The sequence below is a fragment of the Alosa sapidissima genome, chromosome 15 (genome assembly GCF_018492685.1).
Source record: "Alosa sapidissima isolate fAloSap1 chromosome 15, fAloSap1.pri, whole genome shotgun sequence".
Lineage (NCBI taxonomy): Eukaryota > Metazoa > Chordata > Actinopteri > Clupeiformes > Clupeidae > Alosa > Alosa sapidissima.
In genome coordinates this window covers 11,834,650-11,861,017 of record NC_055971.1, presented here as the reverse complement: position 1 = coordinate 11,861,017, position 26,368 = coordinate 11,834,650, and the positions used below count along the sequence as shown (strand labels likewise).

The following is a 26,368-nucleotide window of genomic DNA, read 5'->3' as shown; positions in this document are numbered from 1 at the left end:
TTCGAATGTCTTTGTCAGGGAACATCTGACTTTTAAAAACCATAGGCCTGGTAGTAGCTCAGACAAGGAGTTATGACTTTGGTAGAAGTGAAAGTTGCCTTTTAGAATATTACTTAAGTAAAAGTCTGATATATACTGTACTTAAGTATCAAAAGTAATTTTCTGATATTTAATGTACTTAAGTATTTGAAGTAAAAGTAAAAAGCAAGCGGTTTTATTTTGAACTTTTATTGTAAACTTTATTTTGGCTTTCTTATAGCAAAGCATAAAGCATATTCAGGGTTCCCATATCTTCTTAATCTCACTCATCAAATCAAATCACATTCTTTTCTAGGACTTTTTAGGCACAATTCTCTGATAATAAAAATAAATAACTTATTTCTTTCACAAAAAAAATGACCTGCTTGTAGGAAGAACATTTTGGTCATGTGGCATGAGCATTTCTAGGGCTTACTCCCCAGGTCACCATCACTCACACACACACACACACACACACAGGCCACTTATGTCCAGCAGCTACTAATATGCCAGTCATTAGTTGAAACTGAAAAGGTGTCTGTTCATCTTCAAAAGAAGCTGGTTTTCAAAGTTGTCAGAATTCAGTGCCCGGGAGTTTCAGGCCCAAGACCGACCATAGTGGTGGAAATTGGATAAATTAAGCAACATTTCAGCTCTTGCTATCCTGTAGTTTTTATTAGTACCATGGTTCAACAAATGTGTAAAGGTTATATAATAATTCACTTCAACTGAGAAGTTAACAAAAAATATTCCACTATTCCACAAGTTACCAAAACAGAAAGAAAGAAAGAAAGCCTTTGAAATGTAGCCTATCCCATGCTTCCACAAAGAGGCATATTGAACTAATGTTTAGGCTAGATGTTTTTTGCATGGGTAGGCTATATTGTTGTTTGGTGATTTAGCCTACTCCTTTACTACACCCTCTTCTGAGCAAACAAGGCATATAGGTTTATCATGTAGGGTAATTGCTCTTTCTTACATTAAATAACTTTAATTTATCCTCTCTACTTGTCCCTGTAGTCATGGCCTCCTCATCACTAATTTCGGGCTCATCATTTTCAGTGATCGACTGGTTGATCTGCTGCTCAGTCTCTCCTGGCCTCTTTCTACCCTCCATCCTTCCTGACGCTTGTGTCTACTGTAGGGCCGGCTTGGCTATCCGTATCTGAGAAAACTTTTTGGAAAAGACGGGCTATATGGACCCAACCAACTCTTTTTGGGAGGGGAGAACTCCCTCACGTAGGCTACAACCCATGCAGAGGCATTGCATTGGTGTCATGCACAGAATGCGGAACGTGTCCTACTTTAAGAAAAGATAGACTAACGTGACAAATGTCAATATTTGTTTCCTCGACCGGGCCAAAAGTGAAGCGGCCCACCGATTACCCACCCTGGGCCTGATTCAGTCTTACACTTCTTGGACTGAAGACCACTCCGGCGATGCTATGGATATATAGCCTTTCACAGGCCGCTAGGGCAGGTAGCCGGTGTACAGAAACATTTCTTGCAAATACGGCCACGGGTGTATGACGTTATATTCACCACTACCCTGTTCACCGACTTCACCACTATCGTCGGAGTGGTCGTCTATGATAACGGGAGGTCCTCCAGTAGGTGCTCGTGCTTCCATGGCGGTTTCAGTTGTGCGTCCTCCTCATACCTGTCAACACTCCCGTTTTTCCCGGGTTTCTCCCGTATTTCAAGGTCATCTCCACGCACCCTCCCGTTTTGTTATTTCTCCTGGAAAACTCCCGTAATTTGCATGGCCATCAAACTTCATTTTAAAATCATTGATCCATTCAGGTTGCCAGATTGTGTATGAAATACACCCTACACATACACGATCACTTAGTTTCAATTTCAACCGTTTTGTCATAGGCTAAAACCTGGCAACCCAAAACCCAAATAAGGAAGCGGGTGCCAACTGCGCAGCCTCGAGTCTCGTCGTAAACAAGCGGAACTAGCTATTGTGAAATTGTTGGGAATTTAATTGAACACATCATATAAACTGTTATTGAGTGTTGTTGATACACTGAACTTGTTCCCTCGGAACCAAATCTGACAGCAAGCAGCTTTGGAGTTTTGGAAGTAGGCTGACCGAAATGCAGTGTTGAAACACGTGTATGAAACGTATTAAATATGCAAACACAGATCCGGTATAAACACTGACACCCCCCCCCGAAAAAAATAATACAAATCTCCCGTTTTTGGTCCTCCTCCTTTAGCAACAAATAAGAGCTGAAATAGAGTGCGGAGCATGCGTAATGCAATCTAGGAGCAGTGATTCGCCAAACTTCCCTTATTGCAGTCGCACACATTTTTTCTAATTTTATGTTTTAGTAACGAGTAACGAAGATGCTTAGTGGAAATATAACGGAGTAAAAGTATACATTTTATCTAGGAAATGTAGTGGAGTAAAAGTGGAAGTTGACATAAATTTAAATAGCGAAGTAAAGTACAGATACGTGAAATTTCTACTTAAGTAGCCTACAGTAACGAAGTATTTGTACTCCAACAACACTGGTTGTAGGCTAGATTTGCGTGAGTTCTTTCTATCTGCTTTACTTTTGTGAGTTGCGACCACCTAGGCTATGTTATAGACGTTCTATGAGGTACCAGTGTTTAGCTGTGTCACAAAACAATAAGCTTTGTCAGACTACTTTTAAAATGATATTCAGGGCTATATACATTTTAAACATTCGGGGCTGAAGACCCGACAAAGCCTTGCGTTAATTCTTCAGATGGGAAGTGTCAGGAATTTTCATACGAGAGACGCTCTCATTGGTGGTTAGTATATGGAGTAGGGAATTGACAGCAACATGTCCAATCACATTATGAGAGATGCTAAATTTAACATAAACTGCGATGTTTGATTTTAAATTAATATAATTTAGCCGGGACTGTAAGCTGGCACACGTGGGTGCTCGATGTTTTCAGTGGGTGCCCGAGAGACGGACCACCCACGGTATCGGTGCCTATGAGCGTATCTTGTGGTTGCATCCATTACAAACAAACATGCAATGTGAACGTCTGGGATTGGGGAGAACACTAAATGCTCTTCTGAATAAGCATGAAGTCATGCCTTTAAATGAAAAACACTCTTTAATAATCAATAAAATAAACGCTAATGAAGTAAACTTGTGACCATCAAAAAACATTTATCGCCTGTAACTCCGTGATAACAGGACGTAACAGGAAGGCATTTGGCTGAGCAACGGAGGTTAATATGCTCTATATTTTGTCCAAATGATGTCTGTCTATCATCGTTGCACTCGGAGAAAACCAGAATGTTTAATTTGTCCTGCGTTTCTTCTACGGCTGCAAACGGGATTCACTCGCCGTTAACCAAATATTTCTTTATTAGGGCAGGGCAGGCATATTTCTGGCTATTAAATTATTTCTAAACCAGTCTGCTAAAGTCTGTAGTGAAGTCTGTGTAGGGTTTTCCAGCTCCATTTCTTTTTACGAGACACCCTGCTCACTTGAGACCTCTGCCGGTTGTTGCAGCGTCGTTGCAGCGTCACTGGAAAAATACAAATTAAAGTCGCGTGATGCCGCGTGATCCCGCGCGCGGACCGCGAGGGAAGCGGGCCAAGTTGAAGCACTGCCCACTGTACAGCCCTATAAAGGCTAAAGTTACCTTTAGTTTTGTTCCAATTTACCATTGTGTATGGCTTTAAACATCGTGTGTGCTTTAACATCAGCCTAAGCATTATTCCAGCTGTTCTAAGGTTTTGACAAGCACCACAATTTTGCCTAACTTGTTGTTGCCCATCTGAAATAACTCCAAGCTTTGCTATGTTCCCTCCATCCTTTCGTTGTTTTCAAAAAAACTTTTATATCCATGATGGCCTTGAAGTCTTGAGTTAGTGAATTAGCTTAAATCAGCTTATTATGTGCCGATTACCAGCAACCATAGATAGTAAAAGAAAGCAGCAAGTAGCCTTGGCTACAATTTCTGTAGTTGCTGCGTCCATGCATTGTTATTCTCTCTCCTGCTCAAACAAAAGTTGTGTGTGCATTAAGTTGATGATGACGTGTTTTACGAAAACACGCACTACTCCACCTGCTGGCAGGGCGACCCAATGAAATCTTGGCAATTGATTTTACCACCCTAGAGCCAGCCAGGAGTGGGCAGGAGAATGTCTTAGTAATGACTGATATTTTTAGTAAATACACTTTCGCTGACCAGCGATCAAGGTGCTTCTACAGTGCCACAGGTGCTGGTAGGAGAGCTGGTGGTTTTCAAATTCATTCGGACCAGGGCCGCAGCTTCGAAAATGGGCTCATCCAGCAGCTCTGTGGTTTATACGAAATCCAGAAAACACGCACTACTCCCTATCACCCAGCGGCAAATGGGCAGTGCGAACGTTTTAATAGGACCCAGTGGCGGTTCTACACTCAATTACTCCCCGGGCGAGATCCCCCCCAAGCCCCCCCCCCCCCCCCCCCAACAACAAAAAAATCTTCTTTTTTTTCAAACAGTCATTTTTTTATTGAGACATTTTAAATGTCATTTTTAAAGCAACAACAGGCAATTCTGCACAAACAAGCAGATGGCAAACAATGAGATGGCAAAATACTGCTTACAGCATTGCCAAATGACAATGAGGCAATTCTGCACAAAACCGTATTAGAACTTAAATAAATACACAATAGGCCTATATACATAAAAGTGGCAAATATAACTTACAATCATCTGTCCATCGTGTTTGGCACTCGACAGTCGACAACAATCCACAAATTCCCATGATCCACTCGCGACCACAGTCAAGACCAAACCAATTCACCTGGGTGACCTCTTAATCGTTTTGTCACCTATTTTTATTAGCCATTTCACACGGTTAATTAAATGTGCAGGAATCATAGGTCTGCATTCATAACATTATGAGATGTGCGTTGTTTGGAAGAAAGTCAAGGTGTGACTGATTTTAGCCCACTAATAGACTGTTGTAGGCTACTATACAGTGGATCCCCATTCATCCCCCCTTTCCCGTTTCATTAAGGAGACCCAGAGGTGAACTGTCCCCCGCAAACCCCTCCCTTCGCCCCTTCCTCTGCACAGTGCAGTGCAGTAGGCCTACCTTCTGAGCAACAGGGGCGCCAATTCCCTAATTCCTCACACAAGTGATGGATAATAGAAAATCGTTTTGCGACGTTTATTATTATTATTATTATTCTTTTTTCTTTTTTTTTTTTTTTTAAGCGCTCGTGCCGCCCCCTACAAGATGCCGCCCCGGGCGACCGCCCGGTTCGCCCGTACCTAAAACCGCCACTGATAGGACCATGCACAACCTTACCAGTCTCACAAAAAAGAGACTGGAATTCTTGCTTGCCCCAAATCCTGTATTGTTTTAACACCCCACCAGGCCACAGGGGAGTCACCATTCTTCTTGATGTTCGGGCAAGAACCACGTCTGCTGTTGGATTTCCTATTAGGTCATGTCCCGGAGCCCTCTGGTGCTATACGGTTCACGAATGGGTCCAAGTACACCAGGCTCGGTTACAGCTTGCATTCCATGGAGCCAGAGAGCGGCTGCAAGCAGCGGCTACACGCCGTAAGACAAACCATGACCAGCGAGTTTGCGAGGCGCTCCTAAAGGAGGGCCAGTTGGTATATCGCCGGGATCTCGGGGTGAGGGGCCGCCACAAAATCCTTGACCTTTGGAGCTCAGCAGTGCACCAGGCACTGAGAGCCAAAGGAGGGTGGCATGGTGTACACTGTGGAACCAGTAAATGACTTGAACAAGGATCGGCATGTGCCCGAGCCCCCGCTAGTGACCAAACTGTTACTCAACCATTGACTTCACATGTAACCCAGCAAGAAGACTGGCTGGGCGATTTTGACCTGATGATCCAGGGCCCGTCAACTCCTCCTTTAATTACCGTGCAAGCAGCAGCTAGCTTGGAAGACACGATAGCTACTGTCTGTAGATAGCTAGGTAAAATCCATCTTTTCAAATATTAAAATTAGCAAAAGGGCAAGCTGTAGCGTTAATTTCATTTGTAGTGTCATGTGACAAAGATTTTGATGCACTGTGTGCCGTTTGATAGCTGTTGCTTTTAAAACAAACACAAAAATAGTAGGCTAGACTACTTTGCACGTACCTGTGATGTTCGATGCAGGCTACAGGATCCTGTGCCATAATTTCTGTTACTTCTCAGGCGTGGTCTGGAAGGTCCTGAACGTTCAGTCGTGTTATCAGCTTTATAAGTTTGGTCACGAGATTTACAAGTTTCAGTAACTTAATACTTTCTATTGTTAGGTGAAAGCAAGACTGTTTGTTGAAAATCCATATATTAATAAGTTGAGACAGCTTTCTTTCTTTTTCAGTATTACAAACTCCTTAAAATAAGTTGACAACTCACCTATACATGTACAAGTAGCAAAGTTAATTTTTTTATGTCGAAAATGTTCTTCATTTTAAGTTTTATCTACTAACCTCATGAATCATTTTGACAACGGTAGTCCGGCCAGGATATTGTCATTTAAAAAGTGAAGTTGCAGCCCTCAACTGATGTTTTAAGAGGTCTAGTGTTTTTTCCTATATAAGCTAATCCGCATGGGCATCGGAGCATATAGATGACATTGGTGGATGTACAAGTTATAGTGCCTTTTATGTGGTAGATCTAACGTAAGACAGTAAAGAAATGATCAGTGGTTGGAGAAAGTGGTCTACAAAAGCTGATATCTTTTCTGTGACAGAGCCAATGGCAGCCACTATTGGCCGGCCTGGTGGTACGTCGGTGTAGTCTATGTATTTTTGGAAGAGTATATAAGACAGGTGTATATATAAGACAGTCAATTGGATTGACTTACTTGCCTGTGTAACACCACTGTTTGATCATGTGATCACTTAATTGTAGGAATTACAGTCATGCCATAATGACATAATTGGATATTGAAGTTAGAGGCACTGTCTTGTACACTAAATAGAAACAGACTAGGCAGTGTCTGAGGGCTTAAGGGTTTTCCATGTTGGAGATGAATGACTCACTGAGAAGGAGTGGGTTGAAACCATTTAATGTCTAAGTGAAAACAACAAAGTAATGTTGAGTAACAAAAAAATATATAATGTTAAATAAGCGATTGCATAAAAATTCAACCCCTTCAAGTCAGTTTTTTATAGATGCACATTTTGACACAATCACAACACTGAGTGTTCGTGGATAGATCTCAATTAAGCTTGAAATCTGGGTACTGCAATTTTATCGATTCTTTTTTGCAAAATTGCTCTGTGAGGTTGCATGGTGATTGGGCGTGAACCACCCTTTTTAAGTCCAGTCACACATTCTCTATTGGATTGAGGTCTTGGGCACTCAAGAACATACATCTTGTTGTCTTTAAACCATTCTGCTTCTGCTGTATGTTTCAGGTCATTGTCTTGCTGGAAAATAATTCTTCCCCCAAGTCGTAGTTCTCCTGCAGATTGAATCAGATTGTCCACCAGAATTTCCATATATTTTGCTGCATTTATTTTACCCTTCCCTATACAAGCCTTCCAGAGCCTGTTGCCGAGATGCATCCCCACGGCATGATGCTGCCACTATCATGCTTCACCGTAGGGATAGTGTATTGTGATGATGTGCATTTTTTGGTGTCCACCAAACATAGCATCTAGATGGCCACAAAGCTCCAATTTGGTCTCATCAGACCAAAGAACCTTCTTCCATTTGACCTAGACCTCCCACATGTCTTTGGGTGACTTTTAGTCGAGATTAAATATGGGCTTTGGCTGGTGAGGAACTCGGGTAATAGTTCTTGTATACAGAGTCTCTCCCATCTCAGAAGCTTTTAACTCCATCAGAGTTGTCATAGGTGCCTTGGTGGCCTCCACACCAATCTTCATGCACAGCCAGTCAGTTTGTGGGGACAGCCTGCTCTTGGCAGATTTACACATTTGCCATATTCCTTACATTCCTTAATGACGGTTTCTACTGAACTCCAGGTGATGTTCAATTATTATTTGATTTTTTTTTTTATATCAATCCCCTAACTTATGCTTTTCAAGAACATTTTTTCGGAGTTGCTTAGAGTACCATTTAAACGTGAAACAGAAGGTCTCCTCATTCTTTCACCAGAATTCCCACCGCTCCTGCCACCTCCTCCTCCCTTTGTCTCCTTTTGCAGTTTTTGATCATCTTCTCAAGCGACTGTCCTGTATTCCTCCTCTCACTGCTTCTCGTAAAACCATGTGCGGTTTCTTGGCATATGAAAGAGCTGGAAATTGCGCACTGACACTAACATAATGTTAATCAGAAATAAAGTGGATGATCAGCAGAGTGCTCCATATGGTTGAAGAGTTCTTAAGTAAGTCCACTAGGGTCAATATATTTATTATATTGTAGGTAAGTAAGGCATGAAATGACATGGACGGTCAGTCTTTCTCTCTTGTTTTCTCCTCTCTATCTTTCTCTCCCCCACTTTCTCTCTCTCTGCTGTAGATCACCCTGTTTTTCCCAGAATGCAGCACTGCAGAGCGGGCGTCAGTGAGTGTGTGTCCCTTGCTGTGTGCGGTGCGGGATGAGCGCTACACCCATGTGAAGGAGCTGCGTCTCTGGGACCTGCCCATTAAACATGAGGACATGGCTGACCTTGTGAGCTACTTGAACACATTGGTTTTCTCTCATTGTAAATACATTTTTCAGGTTTTAATTTACAAGTACAGTGCTACACTCTGGGGGCATGTTCATGAGCCCCCATGTTCATGCCCTCAGTGTAGCACTGTAGCTGCCTGGTAGCTCTAGCTGTTGGCTACAGCAACTCGAGCTAGGTAGAACCGATTGTTTTCGGGGGTACAGTACAGAGAAACAGAGATCTATGTGAAAAATCGCCGAAATTCTCCTTTAAAGGTGCTATGTGGAGTTCTTTTTTTTGTTTTGTTTGTTTAAATCCAGAAATAACTTAAACCAACGTTTTTACATAATGTAAACAAGCCTGTGCTCTGCGCATTCAAGCCAGTGAGCTCTGGGCCCACTTTTTTGTAATACCATGCAGAAACATGTGTGGCAGCTGTAGTTAATACAACACAAGTCACAGGAAGAGTGCCTTGTGGCTGAGTTCAAGACAACTCATTGCCTACAGAATTCCACAAAGCTCCTTCAAGTTGTTCACTGACAATTGCACAAGTCTGAGGTTAAGGTTTCTTCCTGAGGGAAGTTCTTAGAAAACTGCAGTATGGGTGGTTCAAATTTGAGGCAGGCTTGTTTATTTGCATTGGCAGCATCTATTTAATCTATTTATTCTATACCAGACCTGGGCATTGTACGGCCCCGGGGCCACAAACGGCCCTTTGGTTGACTCTGACCGGCCCGTGTAAGCAGTGGCGTAACGCAGCTGTGCTGGGCCCCGGTGCACACAATATTTTCATTGAATATATAATTATAATTTGAGTCGGCATTACGGTACGAAACATGCAGAGAAATACAAAACAACCTGACTGATGCTGAAAGGACATCGGAAGCTTTGCTAGGCAAGCTACAAAAGCAGCAAGGCTGTTTTACGAAGATTCACACATCCAGTGTTGCAGCAACCAAGACTAGCTTTGTGATATCCCTCAAAATCGCTAAATATAGTAAGCCGTTCTCAGAGGGGGAGTTTGTCAAAGAGTGCTTGGTGAACTCTGCAGCACTAATATGCCCTGAAAAAAAAGTAGCATTTGAACAAGTCCCGCTGTCCAGGCGAACCGTGAAAAGAAGGATCGAGAACACTGCGGGGAATCTGGAGCTTCAGCTGCAACGTGAAGTGGCAAGTTTCGACTTTTTCTTCTCTGACGCAGATCAGAAATTGGTATTTTTGCATTGTATTATACACCAACATGTGTTGTGCAAGTCAGTGCTAAAAAGTAACCATGTGATTGATGTTGTAACTAAAATAGTAAACTTCATCAGGGCACGAGCATTGAATCACAGGCAGTTTGTTGCACTTTTGGAGGAGCATGAGACTGAGCATAATGACATTGGCTACCACACAGCTGTCAGATGGCTCAGCCTGGCCAAAGTGCTAAAAAGAGTTTGGGACCTGAACACAGAGATTCAAGAGTTTTGTGAGAAGAAGGGCAAAAACATCCCAGAGCTCTCAGATTAGGATTGGATGGCAGATTTTGCATTTGCTGTTGATGTGACTGCACTGATGAATGAACTGAACACCAAACTGCAAGGCAAGGGCCTTTTTGTTCATGAAATGCACACCCTGGTGAAGGCTTTCATGAGAAAGATGCAGTTTCTTTCAAGCCAACTGGAGAACAACATTCTCACTCACATGCAAACCATGAAAGAAGTCACACCATCAGCTGATCACCTCTGCAGGTACTCATCCATGTTAGGAGCACTGCATGGTGAGTTTTCAAGGCGATTTGAAGATTTCAGCACAATTGAGGATGAAATGCACATGATTTCCTCTCCCTTTACCTGCAGTGTGGATAATGCTCCCAGTGATGTTTAGCGGGAACTCATTGACCTGTAGTCTGATCCAGTACTGGCAGAGCACTTTAAGTCAGGATCACTGCTGGATTTTTACTCTTCTCTCAAGGAGGAGAACTTTCCAAACATGAGGAGACATGCTCAGAAGATGTTGGTTCTCTTTGGCTCTACCTACTGTACATGTACATATGTGAACAAACATTCTCAGTGATGAAGTTTACCAAATCCAGGTATAGATCCTCTCTCACTGATGATCATCTGTCAGCTTTGCTTAGCATCTCCACCTCAGACATTCAACCTGACTTTGATGCACTTGTTAAAGCCCAACAGAGACTAGATTTCTCTCACTGTACAAGAAATAAGAACTGAAAAACACCAAATGAGGTGGTCAGACTACAAATGTATAGGTAAAGGCACCAACTAGCAGTGAACTGGAACACTTTCTTTGGAGGCCTTTTTCTCAAAATCACAGTTCAGTGATTCAGTACAAAGACAATATTGTGATGTCTTTTTAGCTAAGAACCTCTTTCCAACAGTATATGAAACTCAAAATGTGTTTTGTGGTGAATGTGACTGAAAATGATCACTAATATAATGAGTCACAAATGTTAAGAACGTTCACATTTTATTTACCATTGTTTTGAGAAAAGGGGTTAAATAAATGACTTTCTCAAGGCAACCTCACTTTGTAAGGCAACCTCACTTTTTCATTGCTTAATCATAACATATACTCTTACCAGCTTGTCAAAACAATGCTATTTACTGCTTTTTAATAAAGAAATACAATTAATATTATGCAGAATTGAATTAAGCCTTTTGGCCTGGCCCTCCACAATATTTTGTTTCTTGTGGCCCCATGAAAAAAACTAGATGTACCGCAGAGCGGTACAAAATATGACCGCCGCCCAGTCCAGCACATTTTTTCCACAAAAAGAAATCACGCTGAAAGGCCTATATGATTCCAACTGTCTCACTAAATTGCATTATCCACACTCAGTTCTCACTGGTATCTGCTAGACAACAAGTACCAAAACATGATTAGTTCATAGATTTCACATGTAAAATTCATTTTATACAACCCCACCTCCATCTTGCCTGTTCATAATTCTGAGAAATTCTTGATTGTTTGTGTTATGTTTATGTTATGTGTGTGGGTGTGTGTGTGTGTGTGCCTGCGTATGTGCCTGTGCATGCAAGCCTACATATGTCTACTGTGTGAGTATGTGTCATACGTATGATTACTGTGAATGTGTGTGTGTGTGTGTATCTGTTTGTGCACATGTGTGCACATGAAATGGGTTAACATGACCCCTGGAGGCATACATATACCAGTTGGTGTATAGTAACATAAATTAATTTATTGTGTGGCCCCCCATGAACGGAATTCCACAAAACTTGGCGTGCATACAGAGGGTGTCATAATGATCCTACACTTCCAATTTCGTGCAGTTTTGACTATGTTAGGTCACAGATACCTTCAATTACAACACCTAATTTTTACTTTTTTGTGTTTAACTAGGTGGCGCTATACATGAAATGAGTGGTTATGGAATGGGTTGACATGGCCCCTTGAGATCAACATACAAAAAAAAATATGGTCCTCCTAAACCCTACAGTTTTCGAGATATTCACAGAAAACTGTGTCTGCCCTACCCTCCTTTCGGGGGTTCCAGTCCAGCGGGGGGGCTACAGATCAAAACGAAAAATGATGGTTCCATGCTATCCATGTGGTGTTACATGCCCACCAAGTTTCATGTACCCCGGTCTTTTTTTAGTGTCCCGGGAATCATTGACGGAAATTTGGGCATGCGAAAAAGGAAAAAAAAAAAAAATCTGACTAAACCTAAAGCTTCGCTGCGCGGCGGTCATAATAATTGCCCACACCTGTTCTATACAGATCCTACGTGCAGAAGTCTGAGGAAAGACCAGAAAACCAACCAATTGTGCTACTCAGAATACTGATAATGATAAACTGAAGCATTGCATTCTAAAACCATAATACAGTGTGAAACAGCACAAACTGTACAGTAGTTAGGCTACTCTAACTCAAGTACAGAAATGTCCCGCGTATTAGCCATAATGCGTATAAACTGCAAAACCCGTGTATAAACTGTAGTGCCCAGTAGCCCAATGAAGGAGATGAAAGAAGAAATGAAATGCATTCCCATGTATAGCCCGTCCCCATATAGAAACCTCATAGCTGAAGAAACTTGCTGAACCTTAGTTAGTACTTGGGAAATTATGGTAAAAGCCACTTCAAATGTATGGTAGCAGGGGGCAATTCTAAAGATACTTGGCCCTTCTATTGCTCCTTTCATGTGGCCTCAATTCATGTTTATGCCACTGCTTGATCTACAGTAGATATTTCGTTCATGTTTATATCCATATGTGTGGATCATCAAAGTTTTATGTTCATTTCCAAGGCTGCTTATGAAGTTCCAAACATAGTTTTTCTAATTTAATTCAGCCGTCCATTGCATCTATTTGGTTTCTTAGCTGTATGGGCCAAGGTCGAAACCATGAAATTCTGGTACAGATCTGACTTTAATCAATCAATCAATCAATCAATTTATTGTTTAAAGTGCAAAATCACCATGCAACATGGCCTCAATACACTGCAACACACACACACAATCAATGATTATAGTAATTGTGCTATCAAGTGCAGTCTTTTGACATTTTTTGACACTGCAGTTGTCTTGCATGATACTGATGTAAGAAAAGAAGTCCATAGATGTTAGTTTATTGCAGTCAGTAGTTAGGTTTCCAGTCCATGCAACCTTTGCATTATTTTAAGCACCTTCATGAAAATTCAGTGAAAGAACATGCAAGTCTCTGCTTCTCTCATAATGAAAAGCACAATAGTCAATTCAGCATACAAAATGAATCATCCATTTCATTTCCTGTGCCCGAAAGAATGTGCTCGCTTTAATTTTGGACTCATTGTGTTGTTGGACACATTGTGCATTGTTTGTTGGGAACAAAAGGCATCACGATGTTACACAGTTCCATATAACTTTAGGCATGCAACTTTATACATGCATAATGCAGAATGCGTTCTGTCTCGAAAAAAAATAAACGACACTTGCCACTGCATATTCTACTGTTTGAATCTTGTGTGTGTCTGTGGGATTTGGAGACAGGGATTATGAACTTATGTAGTGTGTGTGTGTGTGTGGTTTTAAAAGCAATATGTGAGATTGTGGGAAGGAGCCAACTACTGAAGCGCATTCCGATTGCTATCACACACATGGTCACATCTGCTGAAAGGCACAAGCCTGCAAACAGGATGTGATGCACCGCTTATTTCAATATGACATTGACCATGGCTTCGAAAAATGAAAATGAGAGATAGCAGAACTTACATCATCGAGTCATTCGAATTAGACACAGATGACATTTTTCTCATCTTGTGATGGGTTTCAGCATTTAATTGCACTTCTCAGCATTTTTTTGTTTACCGACTCGAAACAAGAGAAATGGCAGATGTCGCCCTTGTCAGCATTATTTATTGCGTGTACATACCCTTGGATGGAATATGTTGTCAGGAACATTGCAGTTACTCTTAAACTCACACATTGGTTGGTAAGAGGAATGAGAAGTATTTTCAGGTTTACAAAGTTTATCAAGTGGGAATGTGTAGATGTGCAGAATTTAGAATGCTCTTTAGGTGTATCTCTAGGGTTTATATGCATCCAGTGGTTTCCATATGGTGAACTAGGATGACAGTAGTTTGATGATCTGTTTTAAATGAGCATTTGTTAGCAGATGTGTGTTAGTATGTTCATAAAGATGGCTTTGGATTTTGTGTCTTTGTACTTTCATATATTGAAGTTTCACTTCTAAACAGCAACTTCCTCATTCAAAATAGATAGGGTTCCAAACCTCCAGATTTGATATCATAATTGATATTCGCCTAGACAGGAGAGACAGAATGTGACAAGACAAGACAAGACTTTGGTTCAATGCGTTTGGCATTTGGCAGTGGTTCATGATGGCTCCATCCCAGGCTCGTAAAATCCCCTCAACAACAGTTAGACACAACAACTATTGGTTCCATCACCAGAGCATCATACTGTAGTTCTGAGAGCCTGAACACAGTAGTAGCCGTTAGAGATGGTTTTGTAATGTTTCCAAGCTGGACGGCATTTGGTTTTACAAGCTCAAATTAGTGCATGCGTGTTTCTTGATGGACCAATTTTAACTGCACATCATCATTACATTTAGTGATTTTCTGATGTGAATATATTTTTTTCAGAAAATGGTGTTGTATTGCTTAACAAATATATCTTTGATATATCCACTAGTAGTATTAAATACCAACGCCTTGGTACGGCCTCAGACTTGCATTGCTTTTGAAGGTGCTTTGGTTGCTTTTAAAAGTATTTTGACCAAGACCATTCTCCCTTCCTGTTCCAATTCCATTCTCCCTCCCTGTTTCAATTCCATTATCCCTTCCTGTTAGCTAGTGTTAGACTCTGCACATAGCACACATAGGGCTTTTTAACTGAGAAGGTCGAGGGGGAATGGGGCTGTAGCAGAGCCAACATCACAACACGTTACAATGCGCTAACGCTAAAACTCGCACGTCATGCCAAAACTGACCAGAATAGCAAACCCATTGCCAAAACTCACCATAGCAATTCATAACTTCTCAGATACGGCAATTAATCATGCCACAGCAGGCCAGAATAACAAACATAGCCTACCTATCTTCTACACGTGTAAATCCTCTAGGTTTGGAAATGAAGATGACTTAATCCAACATGTTATAATCCATTGAGTAGGCCTAGCCTAGGCTATGTTAGCGTCACAAGACGAGACTTACTTAGCTACATGAAGTAAACAACTAAACAACTCTATAATTAACTCGGAAGTCAACAGACAGTTGCTGTGTGAACCTGTGAGGTGAGCACAAAATAGTATGAGAAATATTAAAAATAATCGCATATCACGTGTGGTGTGGCTACAGCCTGTGTGAAATGTGCAGGCAGGCACTGCACGTCAAAAGCTCAGCTCTAGAATCTTTGCTGCACATATGAAATCGAATTGACACACGACACAATCAAACACGTCATCGTTTTAAGAAATCTTCACTTTAGAGTGTGTTTGTAAAAGTATGCGTTTGAGGGAGCTAAATCTCCATTTACGTGTAAACGAAAGGGCCAAACGCATACAAAAGTATGCGTTTATACAAATATCTAGATACGTGTAAACGGGCCCTTAATTCCATTCTCCCTTCCGATTTCAATTCCAGTCTCTCTTCCTGTTCCAGTTCCATTTTTTAGATTAGATTCAACTTTATTGACATTTAGCAAAGTACAGGTACAGAGCCAATGAAATGCAGTTGACATCCAACCAGAAGTGCAAAAGAAGCATTAAATACCAAAGTGCAGGTTGAGTACAGTATTCTGTGCAGTTATGTAGACGATAGAGATTAATTATGTACAACAGTGTTTAGTTAGATAAATACAGGTTTTCCAGATGACATGTCTACAGATAAGGAGTATAGAGGGTTATGTACAGAGAGTATAAATAGGCATTCTATATACATTTTATTTATATATATATATATATATATATATATATATATATATATATATATATATATATATATATAGTGCAGCCAATGTTAACAGGTAACAGTGCAGTGAAGTAAAAAAGTAAACAAGCTAAACAAACAAGCAGCTAAAGTACAAATGCAAGATAGGAGATGTAGATTTGTTCAGCAGTGTTCCAGCCTCTGGAAAGAAGTATGAGCCTGCTGATGCGGGGGTGTGGGCGCGCAGGCTCCTGTATCATCTGCCAGATGGAAGAAGGGTGAAAAGACCATGGTTTGGGTGGGTGGCATCCTTGACAATGGATTTGGCTTTGTTTGTACAGCGTTTATGATGTGTTGTGGATGGAGAGGAGTTGGGTGCCAATAGTCCTTTGGGCAGATTTCACTACACTTTGTAGTGACTTACGATCAACATCGTTGCAGTTACCATACAGAGATGCAGTTTGTGAGTATGCTCTCAATGGTACAGTGGTAGAAGTCAAAGACCAAGAAAAATTGTCTGTGTTGTGGACCCCAAGGAACCTAATGCTAGACACATGTTCCACCTCAGCACCGCTGATGTGGAGGGGGATGTGTGCCTTGCTCTTGGTTCTCCTGAAGTCCACAGTGATCTCCTTGGTCTTCTGGGTATTGAGTGCCAGGTTATTATTTTTACACCACACAGCTAGGTGTTGAACCTCATCCCTATATGCTGTTTCATCCTCCTCTCTGATCAGGCCCACCACTGTGGTGTCATCTTCAAACTTGATTATGGCATTGGGGCCATAAACAGGGGTGCACCGGCGCAGTCATTGGTGAAGCGGGAGTAGAGCAGTGGGGCTTAACACACAACCCTGCGGCACACCAGTGTTCAGAGTGATAGTGGAGGAGGAGAGACTTCCTAATTTAACAGTTCAGGGGTATGTCAGTAAGGCAGTCCATAATCCAGTTGCAGAGTGAGTTGCTGATGCCAAGCTGGCTGAGCTTGGAGATCAGCTTGGAGGGGATCACAGTGTTGAATGCTGAACTGAAGTCAATGAACAGCATGTATTGGGACTGTCCAGGTGGGTGAGTACCAGGTGGAGCGCTGTGGAGATGGCATTCTCTGTAGATCTGTTGAGTCGGTAGGCAAATTGGTACGGGTCCAGTGCAGTGGGCAGACATGATTTCAGTTGTGAGAGGACCAGCCTCTCAAAACATTTCGCAATGATGGGTGTCAGTGCAACCGGGCGGAAATCGTTTAGTTCCTTGGCTGTGGAGTGTTTAGGCACCGGAACAATAGAGCTTAGATCGGGCACAAAAAAAAAAAGCCCGACCCTACCCAAGCCCGTGCACATTGTGCCCAAGCCCGGTCCGGCCCGACACATTAACTGTAATTATGAGCCTGATTTAAACCTGACATTTATTTAATACGTGGGCCATTATAACTGTCTCTCAATAACTAATTCTCAACTACAATTCCGAGTTGTTTGAACTACAGAAATCTGTTTAGAATTATCTTGAATATAATAAATAATGCAACGAAGGACGAAGCATGTAAACTAGGCCTACGTTGTTTGTTTATTCAGAATGGAATGGATCCAAATGAAGGAATGTAAGCCACTTACAATTTAAAATGGCCTTATGTCCCTGCAGCAAAACTCAACGCATTTCTCTGTGAAGGCTTGCCTCGCCCTCAGGGGTATGCTTGGAGAATTAACAAAATAGGACATTGAAGGCTGACTATCATCCTTTCTGCCATGGCAAGCCTGCTTCATGTGTCTGTTCTTCGCCAAAGTCCCCGTTTTTTGCAGTCATAGGCGGGCAGCATGCTGCATGTAATGCACTCGACAAAGCCAACACATATGTTGTCACTGCCCATGACTTGTTTAAAATGGTTCCATACCTCTGACGTTCCTCCAAACTTGCTCAAAGTTAATTCTCCTGTTTTTATATTTTCTTTACATCTTCAAGCTCCATGTTACACTTAAGCCACACAATACAGCACAGCAGGCCTGGTGTGATGCGTGCGAGTGGAGGAGACGCTGCACATGTCACGTGTTGCGCAGATGACATTACAAATTACATTTTGGAACTTTGTAGCCTAACTTGTGCAACTTTGTACACATTTGTTCCTTAGGCCTACTTTTGCTAAATATATATATATATATATATATATATATATATATATATAATATTTCTGATTATGGCATAGCTTTAGGTCCCCACCCAATTAGGCTATGTAATGATAAAGTCACATAAGGTGTCCCTGATAGAAATGATAGGCAAAGTGCAAAGTCAGGCAATGAGCAAAGTGTCTTGTGCATGAACTAAAGCTATTGCTATAAGCTATTCTACTTTATCTTTACCATATCTTTATCTTTACCCATAATTTAGAATAGAGCCCTAGAAATCTTATTCAGATGTATTACATAGTCTATTATGGACTGAAACATACATGATATTGGCACCTCCATGTTTTTTCATCAGTCTCTAAGCCTTGGCTAAGTGAAATTAGATTTTATTTTTCTTTATAACAGGTTTTCTGTATTTTTTTCCCCCAAACATTTATCACACCGGCTAGTTTTTTGCGGCGGCCCCCCAGTATTTACAGCTTCTGGCTGGGAGGCCCTGCGAGGCTCCTCTGAGGTCCTTCTCTATCCCCATCACGTCGGAATGATTAAGAAATGCACAAGCTAATGGTGGGCAGCGGGTCGGGTTGCACACTTGAAAGAGCTCTTCAGAAGAGGCCCAGTCGGCCTCCCCACCGGCCCCAGACACGCGAGGCCGCGGTCAGCTGGTTAGAATAACACAGTGGAAGTAGCGCTTTATCAAAGGGGCCCTCCCTATTACTGGAGCTTGGCTGTTTCATGCAAGGAATTGGACTCCAGGAGGCGAGAATCTATATCATCCTGTCCTGGAAGAGAGAGAGAGAGAGGGAGTGTGATGGAGAGAATGAGGCATGTCTCACGATGAAAGGAAAAAAGAGAAACAAATCAAATGAATTCTTCTGCATCCTCCCTTTCTCTCTCTTGCTCCCTCTCTTCGTCTCTTCATTACCAGTTCATTCTATTTTTCTTTATTTTGTTTTAATGGTATCATCCTTTGTCATGTTTACATTTAGCCTATATCAGGCGTCTAGTGAAATACTATCTAATACTACTACTTAAAAAACCTTTCATTTTTCACTTCCATGAAACACAGCATAGCCTAATCAAAGATATTTCTATTTATTCAAAGTATCTGCATTAGTGGGGGTAGCAGGCTAGTGTTATTTCATCCTGTGCTTTAGCTTGTGTTCTGTGTAAGCAAATGCACTCTGTGACCTTGAGAAACAGAGATCTATGTAAAATTGTCCTTTAAAATATGACATTTAAAGTTCCTGTTTTGGTTTTGGCAGTCTTTTCATTTTGTTACTGACATTATTGACAATGTATGTCCCCCTCTTCAATTTGTATTGACCAGCACGAGAAAAGCGATATTGATGAGCTTTGTGCTGTTCCAAAACTTGCTGAAACTGCTCAGAGCAGAGTACAGAAAAAAAAGTGTTCTATACTGAGCACATTTTTCTGCCAAAGGCACTGAGAGCTGTCAATGTTGCACTTCTGCACTTCATTGGATTTGTAGATGCTGCCAGTGCAAATAGACAAGCCTGCCCTAAATTTGAACAGCCCATACTGCAGTTCACTAAGAACTTCCCTCAGGAAGAAATCTTAACCTCAAGCTGAGGTTCAACCCAATCTGAACTCAGCTCTGAGGGTGGCTGGGTGGGGGATCTGACCCAGGGGAAAGATTAAAGGAAGAAGAGAAGAGGAACAAACAGGGGCAAGAGAGAGAGGAAGAGGCAGGGAACACATCTTTGTATGACTACTGTACTTTTTACCCTCGCCCTGGGTCTTTCTTTCTGTCTATCTGTGTGTGCATGTGTGTGTGTGTGTATGTCTGCTTACATAGTATAAACACTGCAAAAAATAAAATCTAGCCAAGTGTTTTATATTAAGATCAAAAGAATGTATTTGGTATTGGTTTTAGTATGAAGAGACTTTCCTAGCACTCTCTCGGAAGATAATTTTGACTTCATTTAAGAAGACTTATTTTAAGGAGTCTTATCAAGACAAATTTGCTCTTTTCAGGACAAATGCACTGGCAGACAAATTTGTTTTCAGGATGAGACTTCTTAAAAGAAGTCAAACTTTCCATAAATTCAGTCAAATGATTTTATGAGAAAGCACTAGGTAAGTATCTTTATACTGAAAACAATACCAACTAGATTGTTTGATCTTGATATAAGATTAATAACACTTGGTTAGATGTTATTAGATAAGCTGTTTTTGCAGTGAAATTTGTCCAATTTCCTTCAAATGTTTGTAAAAGGCACCATATCTTGGTCCTCCTCCAACACATATGGAGTTGGACTGTGGTCTGGGGAAATCATTCTGCATTCTCAGCTTCATGACCTTCGTGTATTTTACTGCCTGGGGAAAGAAAAAGAAGACGGGTTAACAGGTACTACCCTTAGATCATGGAAAAAGCGCCATCTGGTTGGCTGTGATGTTTAGGTTCTTTGTGGTGCTGAAATATTACTTCACTCTCAACTCTCAGTTTTTCTCAGTTGTTTTGGTCACTTTCTCAGAATTTAAATTCTCAAGCCAACTATTAATCACCTCCACAAAATCTAGTCACTTGTACACACCATCAATTTCCTATTACTTTTGGACAAACAGCAAATGTTTTCACACATCCATGAAGCTGCTATGATAGTTTAGTTCTTCCCCCCAAGACATTTAGGCATTATTTCATCACTTGAATCATGCGAAAGTGTTGAACCAGTTGTCTTGTTATATGGTCTGGCAGCAAACTGCAGTACAATAGTAGGCCAACAGTAGCAGTACAGTAGTAGTATTGTAAAAGTATGCACTAAATATGAATCCTGTCTCATAAAAAAAAAATGCTACAGAGTAAACTGTTATATTTACAACAAGACTAAGCATTTTGACTATCTTGTTCATAACAGTGACACAGGAGCTTTTCATTCTGATGGCAGTGACATATTGATTGGCATGAATAATAGCTTTTGAGACATAAACTAAGCATTTTGAGCAAGTTACGTGCTTTTGCAGGTATTCCACTGGCTACATGTTACAGTTTGCACTAATTGTTTCAAGGCATACACTTTCTTTTGTGCAAAATGTAATGATAATTTGAGAAATCCACTACAGTGATTGAAAAAAACTATAAGGAGCCCAATGGATTATCACAGCAACTATTCCACCACCAGTGGTTGCTGGCTATGTTGCAACATGTCTTCTGCTGATATTACTTCCTCAATAACTACTGTGCATGTGACTCCAGTTATACGAATATGGGTGGAGAACCACTGCTACCATGTTCCTGCCTCCTGGGTATCATTATGACCGCCGGTCATATAGGGATTGTCAAAGTTTTTTGTTTTTCCCCCGTCATCTACAACCCCAAAACAGAAAAAGTTGGGACATTGTATAAAATGCAAATAAAAACAGAATGTGATAATATACAAGTCTCGTAAACCAATATTTATCAGCAAAAAGGACATAGACAATATATCAAATGTTGAAAGTGAAAATTTTGACTATTTCATGGAAAATATATGTTAATTTTGAATTTGATGCCAGCAACATGTTTCAAAAAAAGTTGGGACGGGAGCATGTTTACCACTGTGCTGCTTAAAGAGTTTTCAACTAGAGTTTTGAGAGTGAAATGTTGTCCCATTATTCCCTGATATAGGATTTAAGTTGCTCAACAGTATGGGGTATTCTAAGTCTTGTTTTTCATTCCATTATGCACCTAATTTAACAAATCTGGACTGCAAACAGGCCAATTTAGCACCTGGACTCATCATCTATGGAGAAATACTATTTAAATATGTGCAGAATTAATTTTGGTATTGTTTTCCTGAAATATTCAAGGTCTTCCTTGGAACATACATTGCCTGGATGGGAGTATATGTTGCTCAAAACTTGTATACATCATTCAGAATTGATTGTGCTTTGCCAAATGTGCAAGATGCCCATGCTGTAGGCACTAATGCTCCTCCACACCATCATAGATGTTGGGTTTTGAACTGAACACTAAAACAAGTTGGATAGGTTGTATACTTGGATAGGCCCTCTCCTCTTTAGCCCAGATGAGTCCATGATTCATCAATGATTCAAAAAGAATGGCAAATTTTGATTGGTCTAAACACAGGACCTTTTTCCATGTTACCTCAGTCCATTTTAGGCCCAGATAAGATGGTGGTATTGTCTGTATCATGTCTCAATACAATGTTGGCTGTTTTGACTGTTACAATTTTGGCTGTAGTTTTTGAATTGAGTATCAAACTGTGCACATAACCAATGGTTATCAGAGGTTTTCCTGAGCCCCAATAATGACAGGTCTGGAAACAGGTCTGGTGTTGATGCAGTGCCATCTGAGGTCCAAAAGACCACAGCCATCCAATTTGTTTTTCAGCCCTTTCCCTTGTTTGCAAAGATTTCTCTGGATTCTCTGAATGTTCTAATGATATTATGTCCTGTAGATGATGAACTGCCCAAATACTTCACAATTGCATCTTAAGAAACATTAAAATTACATTGTTTCATCATTTGTGCACACAGGTTTACACAGAGTGATAAATACCCCTACATCTTTACTTCTAAGAGACCTGGTCTCTCTGGGATGCTCTTTTTCATACCCAATCGTGTTGCTAGTTACCTTACACAACTTTTCCAGCATTTTGTTAGCCCCGTCCCAACTTTTTTTTAAAACATGTTGCTGGTATCAAATTCGAAATTAACATATATTTTCCATGAAATAGTCAAATTTGTCATTTTCAACATTTGATATGTTTTCTGTGTCCTTTTTGCAACTAAATATGAGTTTAAGAAAGTTGCAGATTATTACAATCTGTTTTTATTCACATTTTGCACAACGTCCCAACTTTTTCTGTTTTGGGGTTGTACTTCATGAATTTTTGGTCAACGATACTCGGGACACCAAAACACTGTGGCACATGAAACTTGGTGTGCATGTAGCCCCGCTAGACTTTTACGGAAAAGTTTTGTTTGGTCCCCAGGGGCCAATCCCCCCTTCGCACTGCCCCCCCCCCCCCCCCCCCCCCAATGGATTATCACAGCAACTATTCCACCACCAGTGGTTGCTGGCTATGTTGCAACATGTGTTCTGCTGATATTACTTCCTCAATAACTACTGTGCATGTGACTCCAGTTATACGAATATGGGTGGAGAACCACTGCTACCATGTTCCTGCCTCCTGGGTATCATTATGACCGCCGGTCATATAGGGATTGTCAAAGTTTTTTGTTTTTCCCCCGTCATCTACAACCCCAAAACAGAAAAAGTTGGGACATTGTATAAAATGCAAATAAAAACAGAATGTGATAATATACAAGTCTCGTAAACCAATATTTATCAGCAAAAAGGACATAGACAATATATCAAATGTTGAAAGTGAAAATTTGGACTATTTCATGGAAAATATATGTTAATTTTGAATTTGATGCCAGCAACATGTTTCAAAAAAAGTTGGGACGGGAGCATGTTTACCAAAGTTTTGTTTGGTCCCCAGGGGCCAATCCCCCCTTCGCACTGCCCCCCCAATGGATTATCACAGCAACTATTCCACCACCAGTGGTTGCTGGCTATGTTGCAACATGTGTTCTGCTGATATTCTGCTCTTTTTCATACCCAATCGTGTTGCTAGTTACCTTAATTATTTGTGAAATATTCCTCCTTTTGTTTTATTTATCATTACACAACTTTTCCAGCATTTTGTTAGCCCCGTCCCAACTTTTTTTTAAAACATGTTGCTGGTATCAAATTCGAAATTAACATATATTATCCATGAAATAGTCAAATTTGTCATTTTCAACATTTGATATGTTTTCTGTGTCCTTTTTGCAACTAAATATGAGTTTAAGAAAGTTGCAGATTATTACAATCTGTTTTTATTCACATTTTGCACAACGTCCCAACTTTTTCTGTTTTGGGGTTGTACTTCATGAATTTTTGGTCAACGATACTCGGGACACCAAAACACTGTGGCACATGAAACTTGGTGTGCATGTAGCCCCGCTAGACTTTTACGGAAAAGTTTTGTTTGGTCCCCAGGGGCCAATCCCCCCTTCGCACTGCCCCAAAAAATTCAGTTTTCCTAAATAACTATCTGAACCGTGTGACCGAGGATGACAGATTTTTTATGGTATGTTGGTCTCAAGGGACAATGCAATGCAATATGCTTTAATTGCCCCTATATCTTCAGTTGAGATGTTCTGAATTGCACCAAATTTCATGTGTATGATTAACCTGACATCCTCTGGGGGTATTTACTGCACTTATGTTAATCATACACTAGCTTAATGTTATATCCATAGGTAAATGAACATCAATGTTAGCATTGGTTGAGTGATGGAGGCTAGTTTGATTGTTGGTGTATGTGAAACATAAACGGTTATACCGAGCAAATTGATAACAGCACTGTAATTGTCCCTTTCGAATGTCATCCCATTGTTTTCTGACCATACTGACAGGAGCTAAATTAGTTAGCCACAACACTAACATTCGCTAATGTGATTGTTTGCTGATGGAAGATATACAGCAGGGCATGGAAACCTGTCTACGATACATCCTAAACACTGGGCTAGGACATTTCTGCATGCTAAATAGGTTTTTCTGCTGTTGACTCGCTCACAGTTCTTGGTGGCCCTGTCAGTGCTTTGTAAAATGTTGTACTAAGACCACAAAAGGTCTACACGAAATTAATGTGAGCATCTGAGCTAACATTCATTCTCAAACACCCACTAGACTACTCCCTAGTTTCAGTCTTTAATTTCTTGCATTTCAACAAAGGTGTTTCAAGTAAGGAAGAGCATGGTTTAGGCTACAAAAGCTAAAAGTAAAGTAAAGTAACTGAATCATTAAGTATCGACTGCTCACAATGTAGTTTGTGGCAATGTGGTTATCATAGAACAAAGACCTGTTTTATTCTTGCTATTCTTTCTATTCTATACACTTTTATTTCTTAAAAAAGTAAATTACTGTATATGAAGAGCCTTTCATTAGGAAACTAGTTAGGCCTATTCAAATACATAATGCCCCACCTTGATTAGAACCTTATTTTTACATTGTGTTTGTTAAAAATGACTATCGGCCGATATATTGGTTATCAGTTTTTGGAAAAACTCAAATAATATCGAAATCTGTATCGGCCTTCAAAATCCCATATCGGTCAGGCTCTATAGGAGATGGAGACAAATTGACATACTCACATACGCACATCACCAGGCACAGACACACCCGCATGCACACACACACATCCACACAAACACTCACACACACACGCACGGACGCACACAGGCACACACGCACACACACACAAGCACGCACATAAAGCAAGATTGTTGCAAGAGTAGGGGAGGGAGTAGGAGGTGGAGACAAATTGACAAGCGTGATTTATTTTCGCGGAGAGGAGGTACAGGACTGAGCGGTGTCATATTTTGCGCTATGCGGTACATCTAGTTATTATCACCATTATATTGTTATTGGTTTATTTGAAATTGATGCTTATTATTGTTTTTAATGAAAGTTTTTTCACTAGTTTTGTTGTTTTTACTCATTTTTATGTGTGTGTATGTATGTGTGTGTGTGTGTGTGTGTGTGTGTGTTTGTAAATCACTTTGAACACCAATTAAAGCATTTGTTACAGTAAATACCATAACAGTAGCTGTTTGTTTGTTTATTTGTTGTGCCAGTGTCTGCTGCTGGAGCATAAGGGCAGGACAGTGTATCCGCTGACCACACTGGAGCTGCTAGACTGCAGGCTTGACCACTGGGCTCTGACGAGACTGGGCCGGGCCGTAGCCCTCAGCTCCATCACCACCCTCAGTCTGGACTACACACCGTGAGTGTGTGTGTGTGTATGTGTGTGTGTGTGTGTGTGTGTGTCTGGGGTTTAATTCACAGGTTTAATTCACAGCTTTAACTACATCCTAGATTATGTTAAAGTTGTGTACACTGTCAGACAATATCTTAACAAAACACCTGGCAAGCTAAGAGTGCATTAGGAAGGTATTGCTAGTTGAGTGTTAGAAATGACAACATAGTTATTTGTAGGGACAAATTAAGGTTTGGCGTGCCTGCTTTAGTAACAGCAGAGACGGTTGATAAATATATATAATATAATATAATATATATATTAAGGATCTTTAGTAACAGCAACGTAAAAGGTTCTCATTAACCACTGTTTTATTCTTCTTTTCCCCCTTCTTTTGTTTTGACTAGTGTTAGCAATGTTACAGGCAGCTAAATGATTTTTAAGATGGCTGCCATGTTTAGCAGCTCCGGACAGGTCCTGGACATGATCGAAGTCTCCTG

The 26,368-nt window shown here is 40.7% G+C and overlaps 1 protein-coding gene across 5 annotated transcripts in view; it reads left to right on the top strand.

The window, feature by feature from the left end:
- The window catches only part of LOC121683888, a 63,273-nt gene that overhangs the window by 21,399 nt on the left and 15,506 nt on the right, over positions 1-26,368 (top strand). For 3 of the 5 annotated variants that reach the window (XR_006022942.1, XM_042063747.1, XM_042063749.1), the window contains 2 exons: positions 8,464-8,616; positions 25,747-25,895. Coding sequence is in view for 4 of the 5 variants with exons in the window: in XM_042063747.1 (XP_041919681.1) it covers positions 8,464-8,616; positions 25,747-25,895 (302 nt within the window). In the remaining variant the exon portion in view is untranslated. Of the gene's footprint in view, positions 1-8,296; positions 8,330-8,463; positions 8,617-25,746; positions 25,896-26,368 lie in introns of those variants that run through there. The other 2 variants (XM_042063750.1, XM_042063748.1) reach the window with 2 other exon arrangements.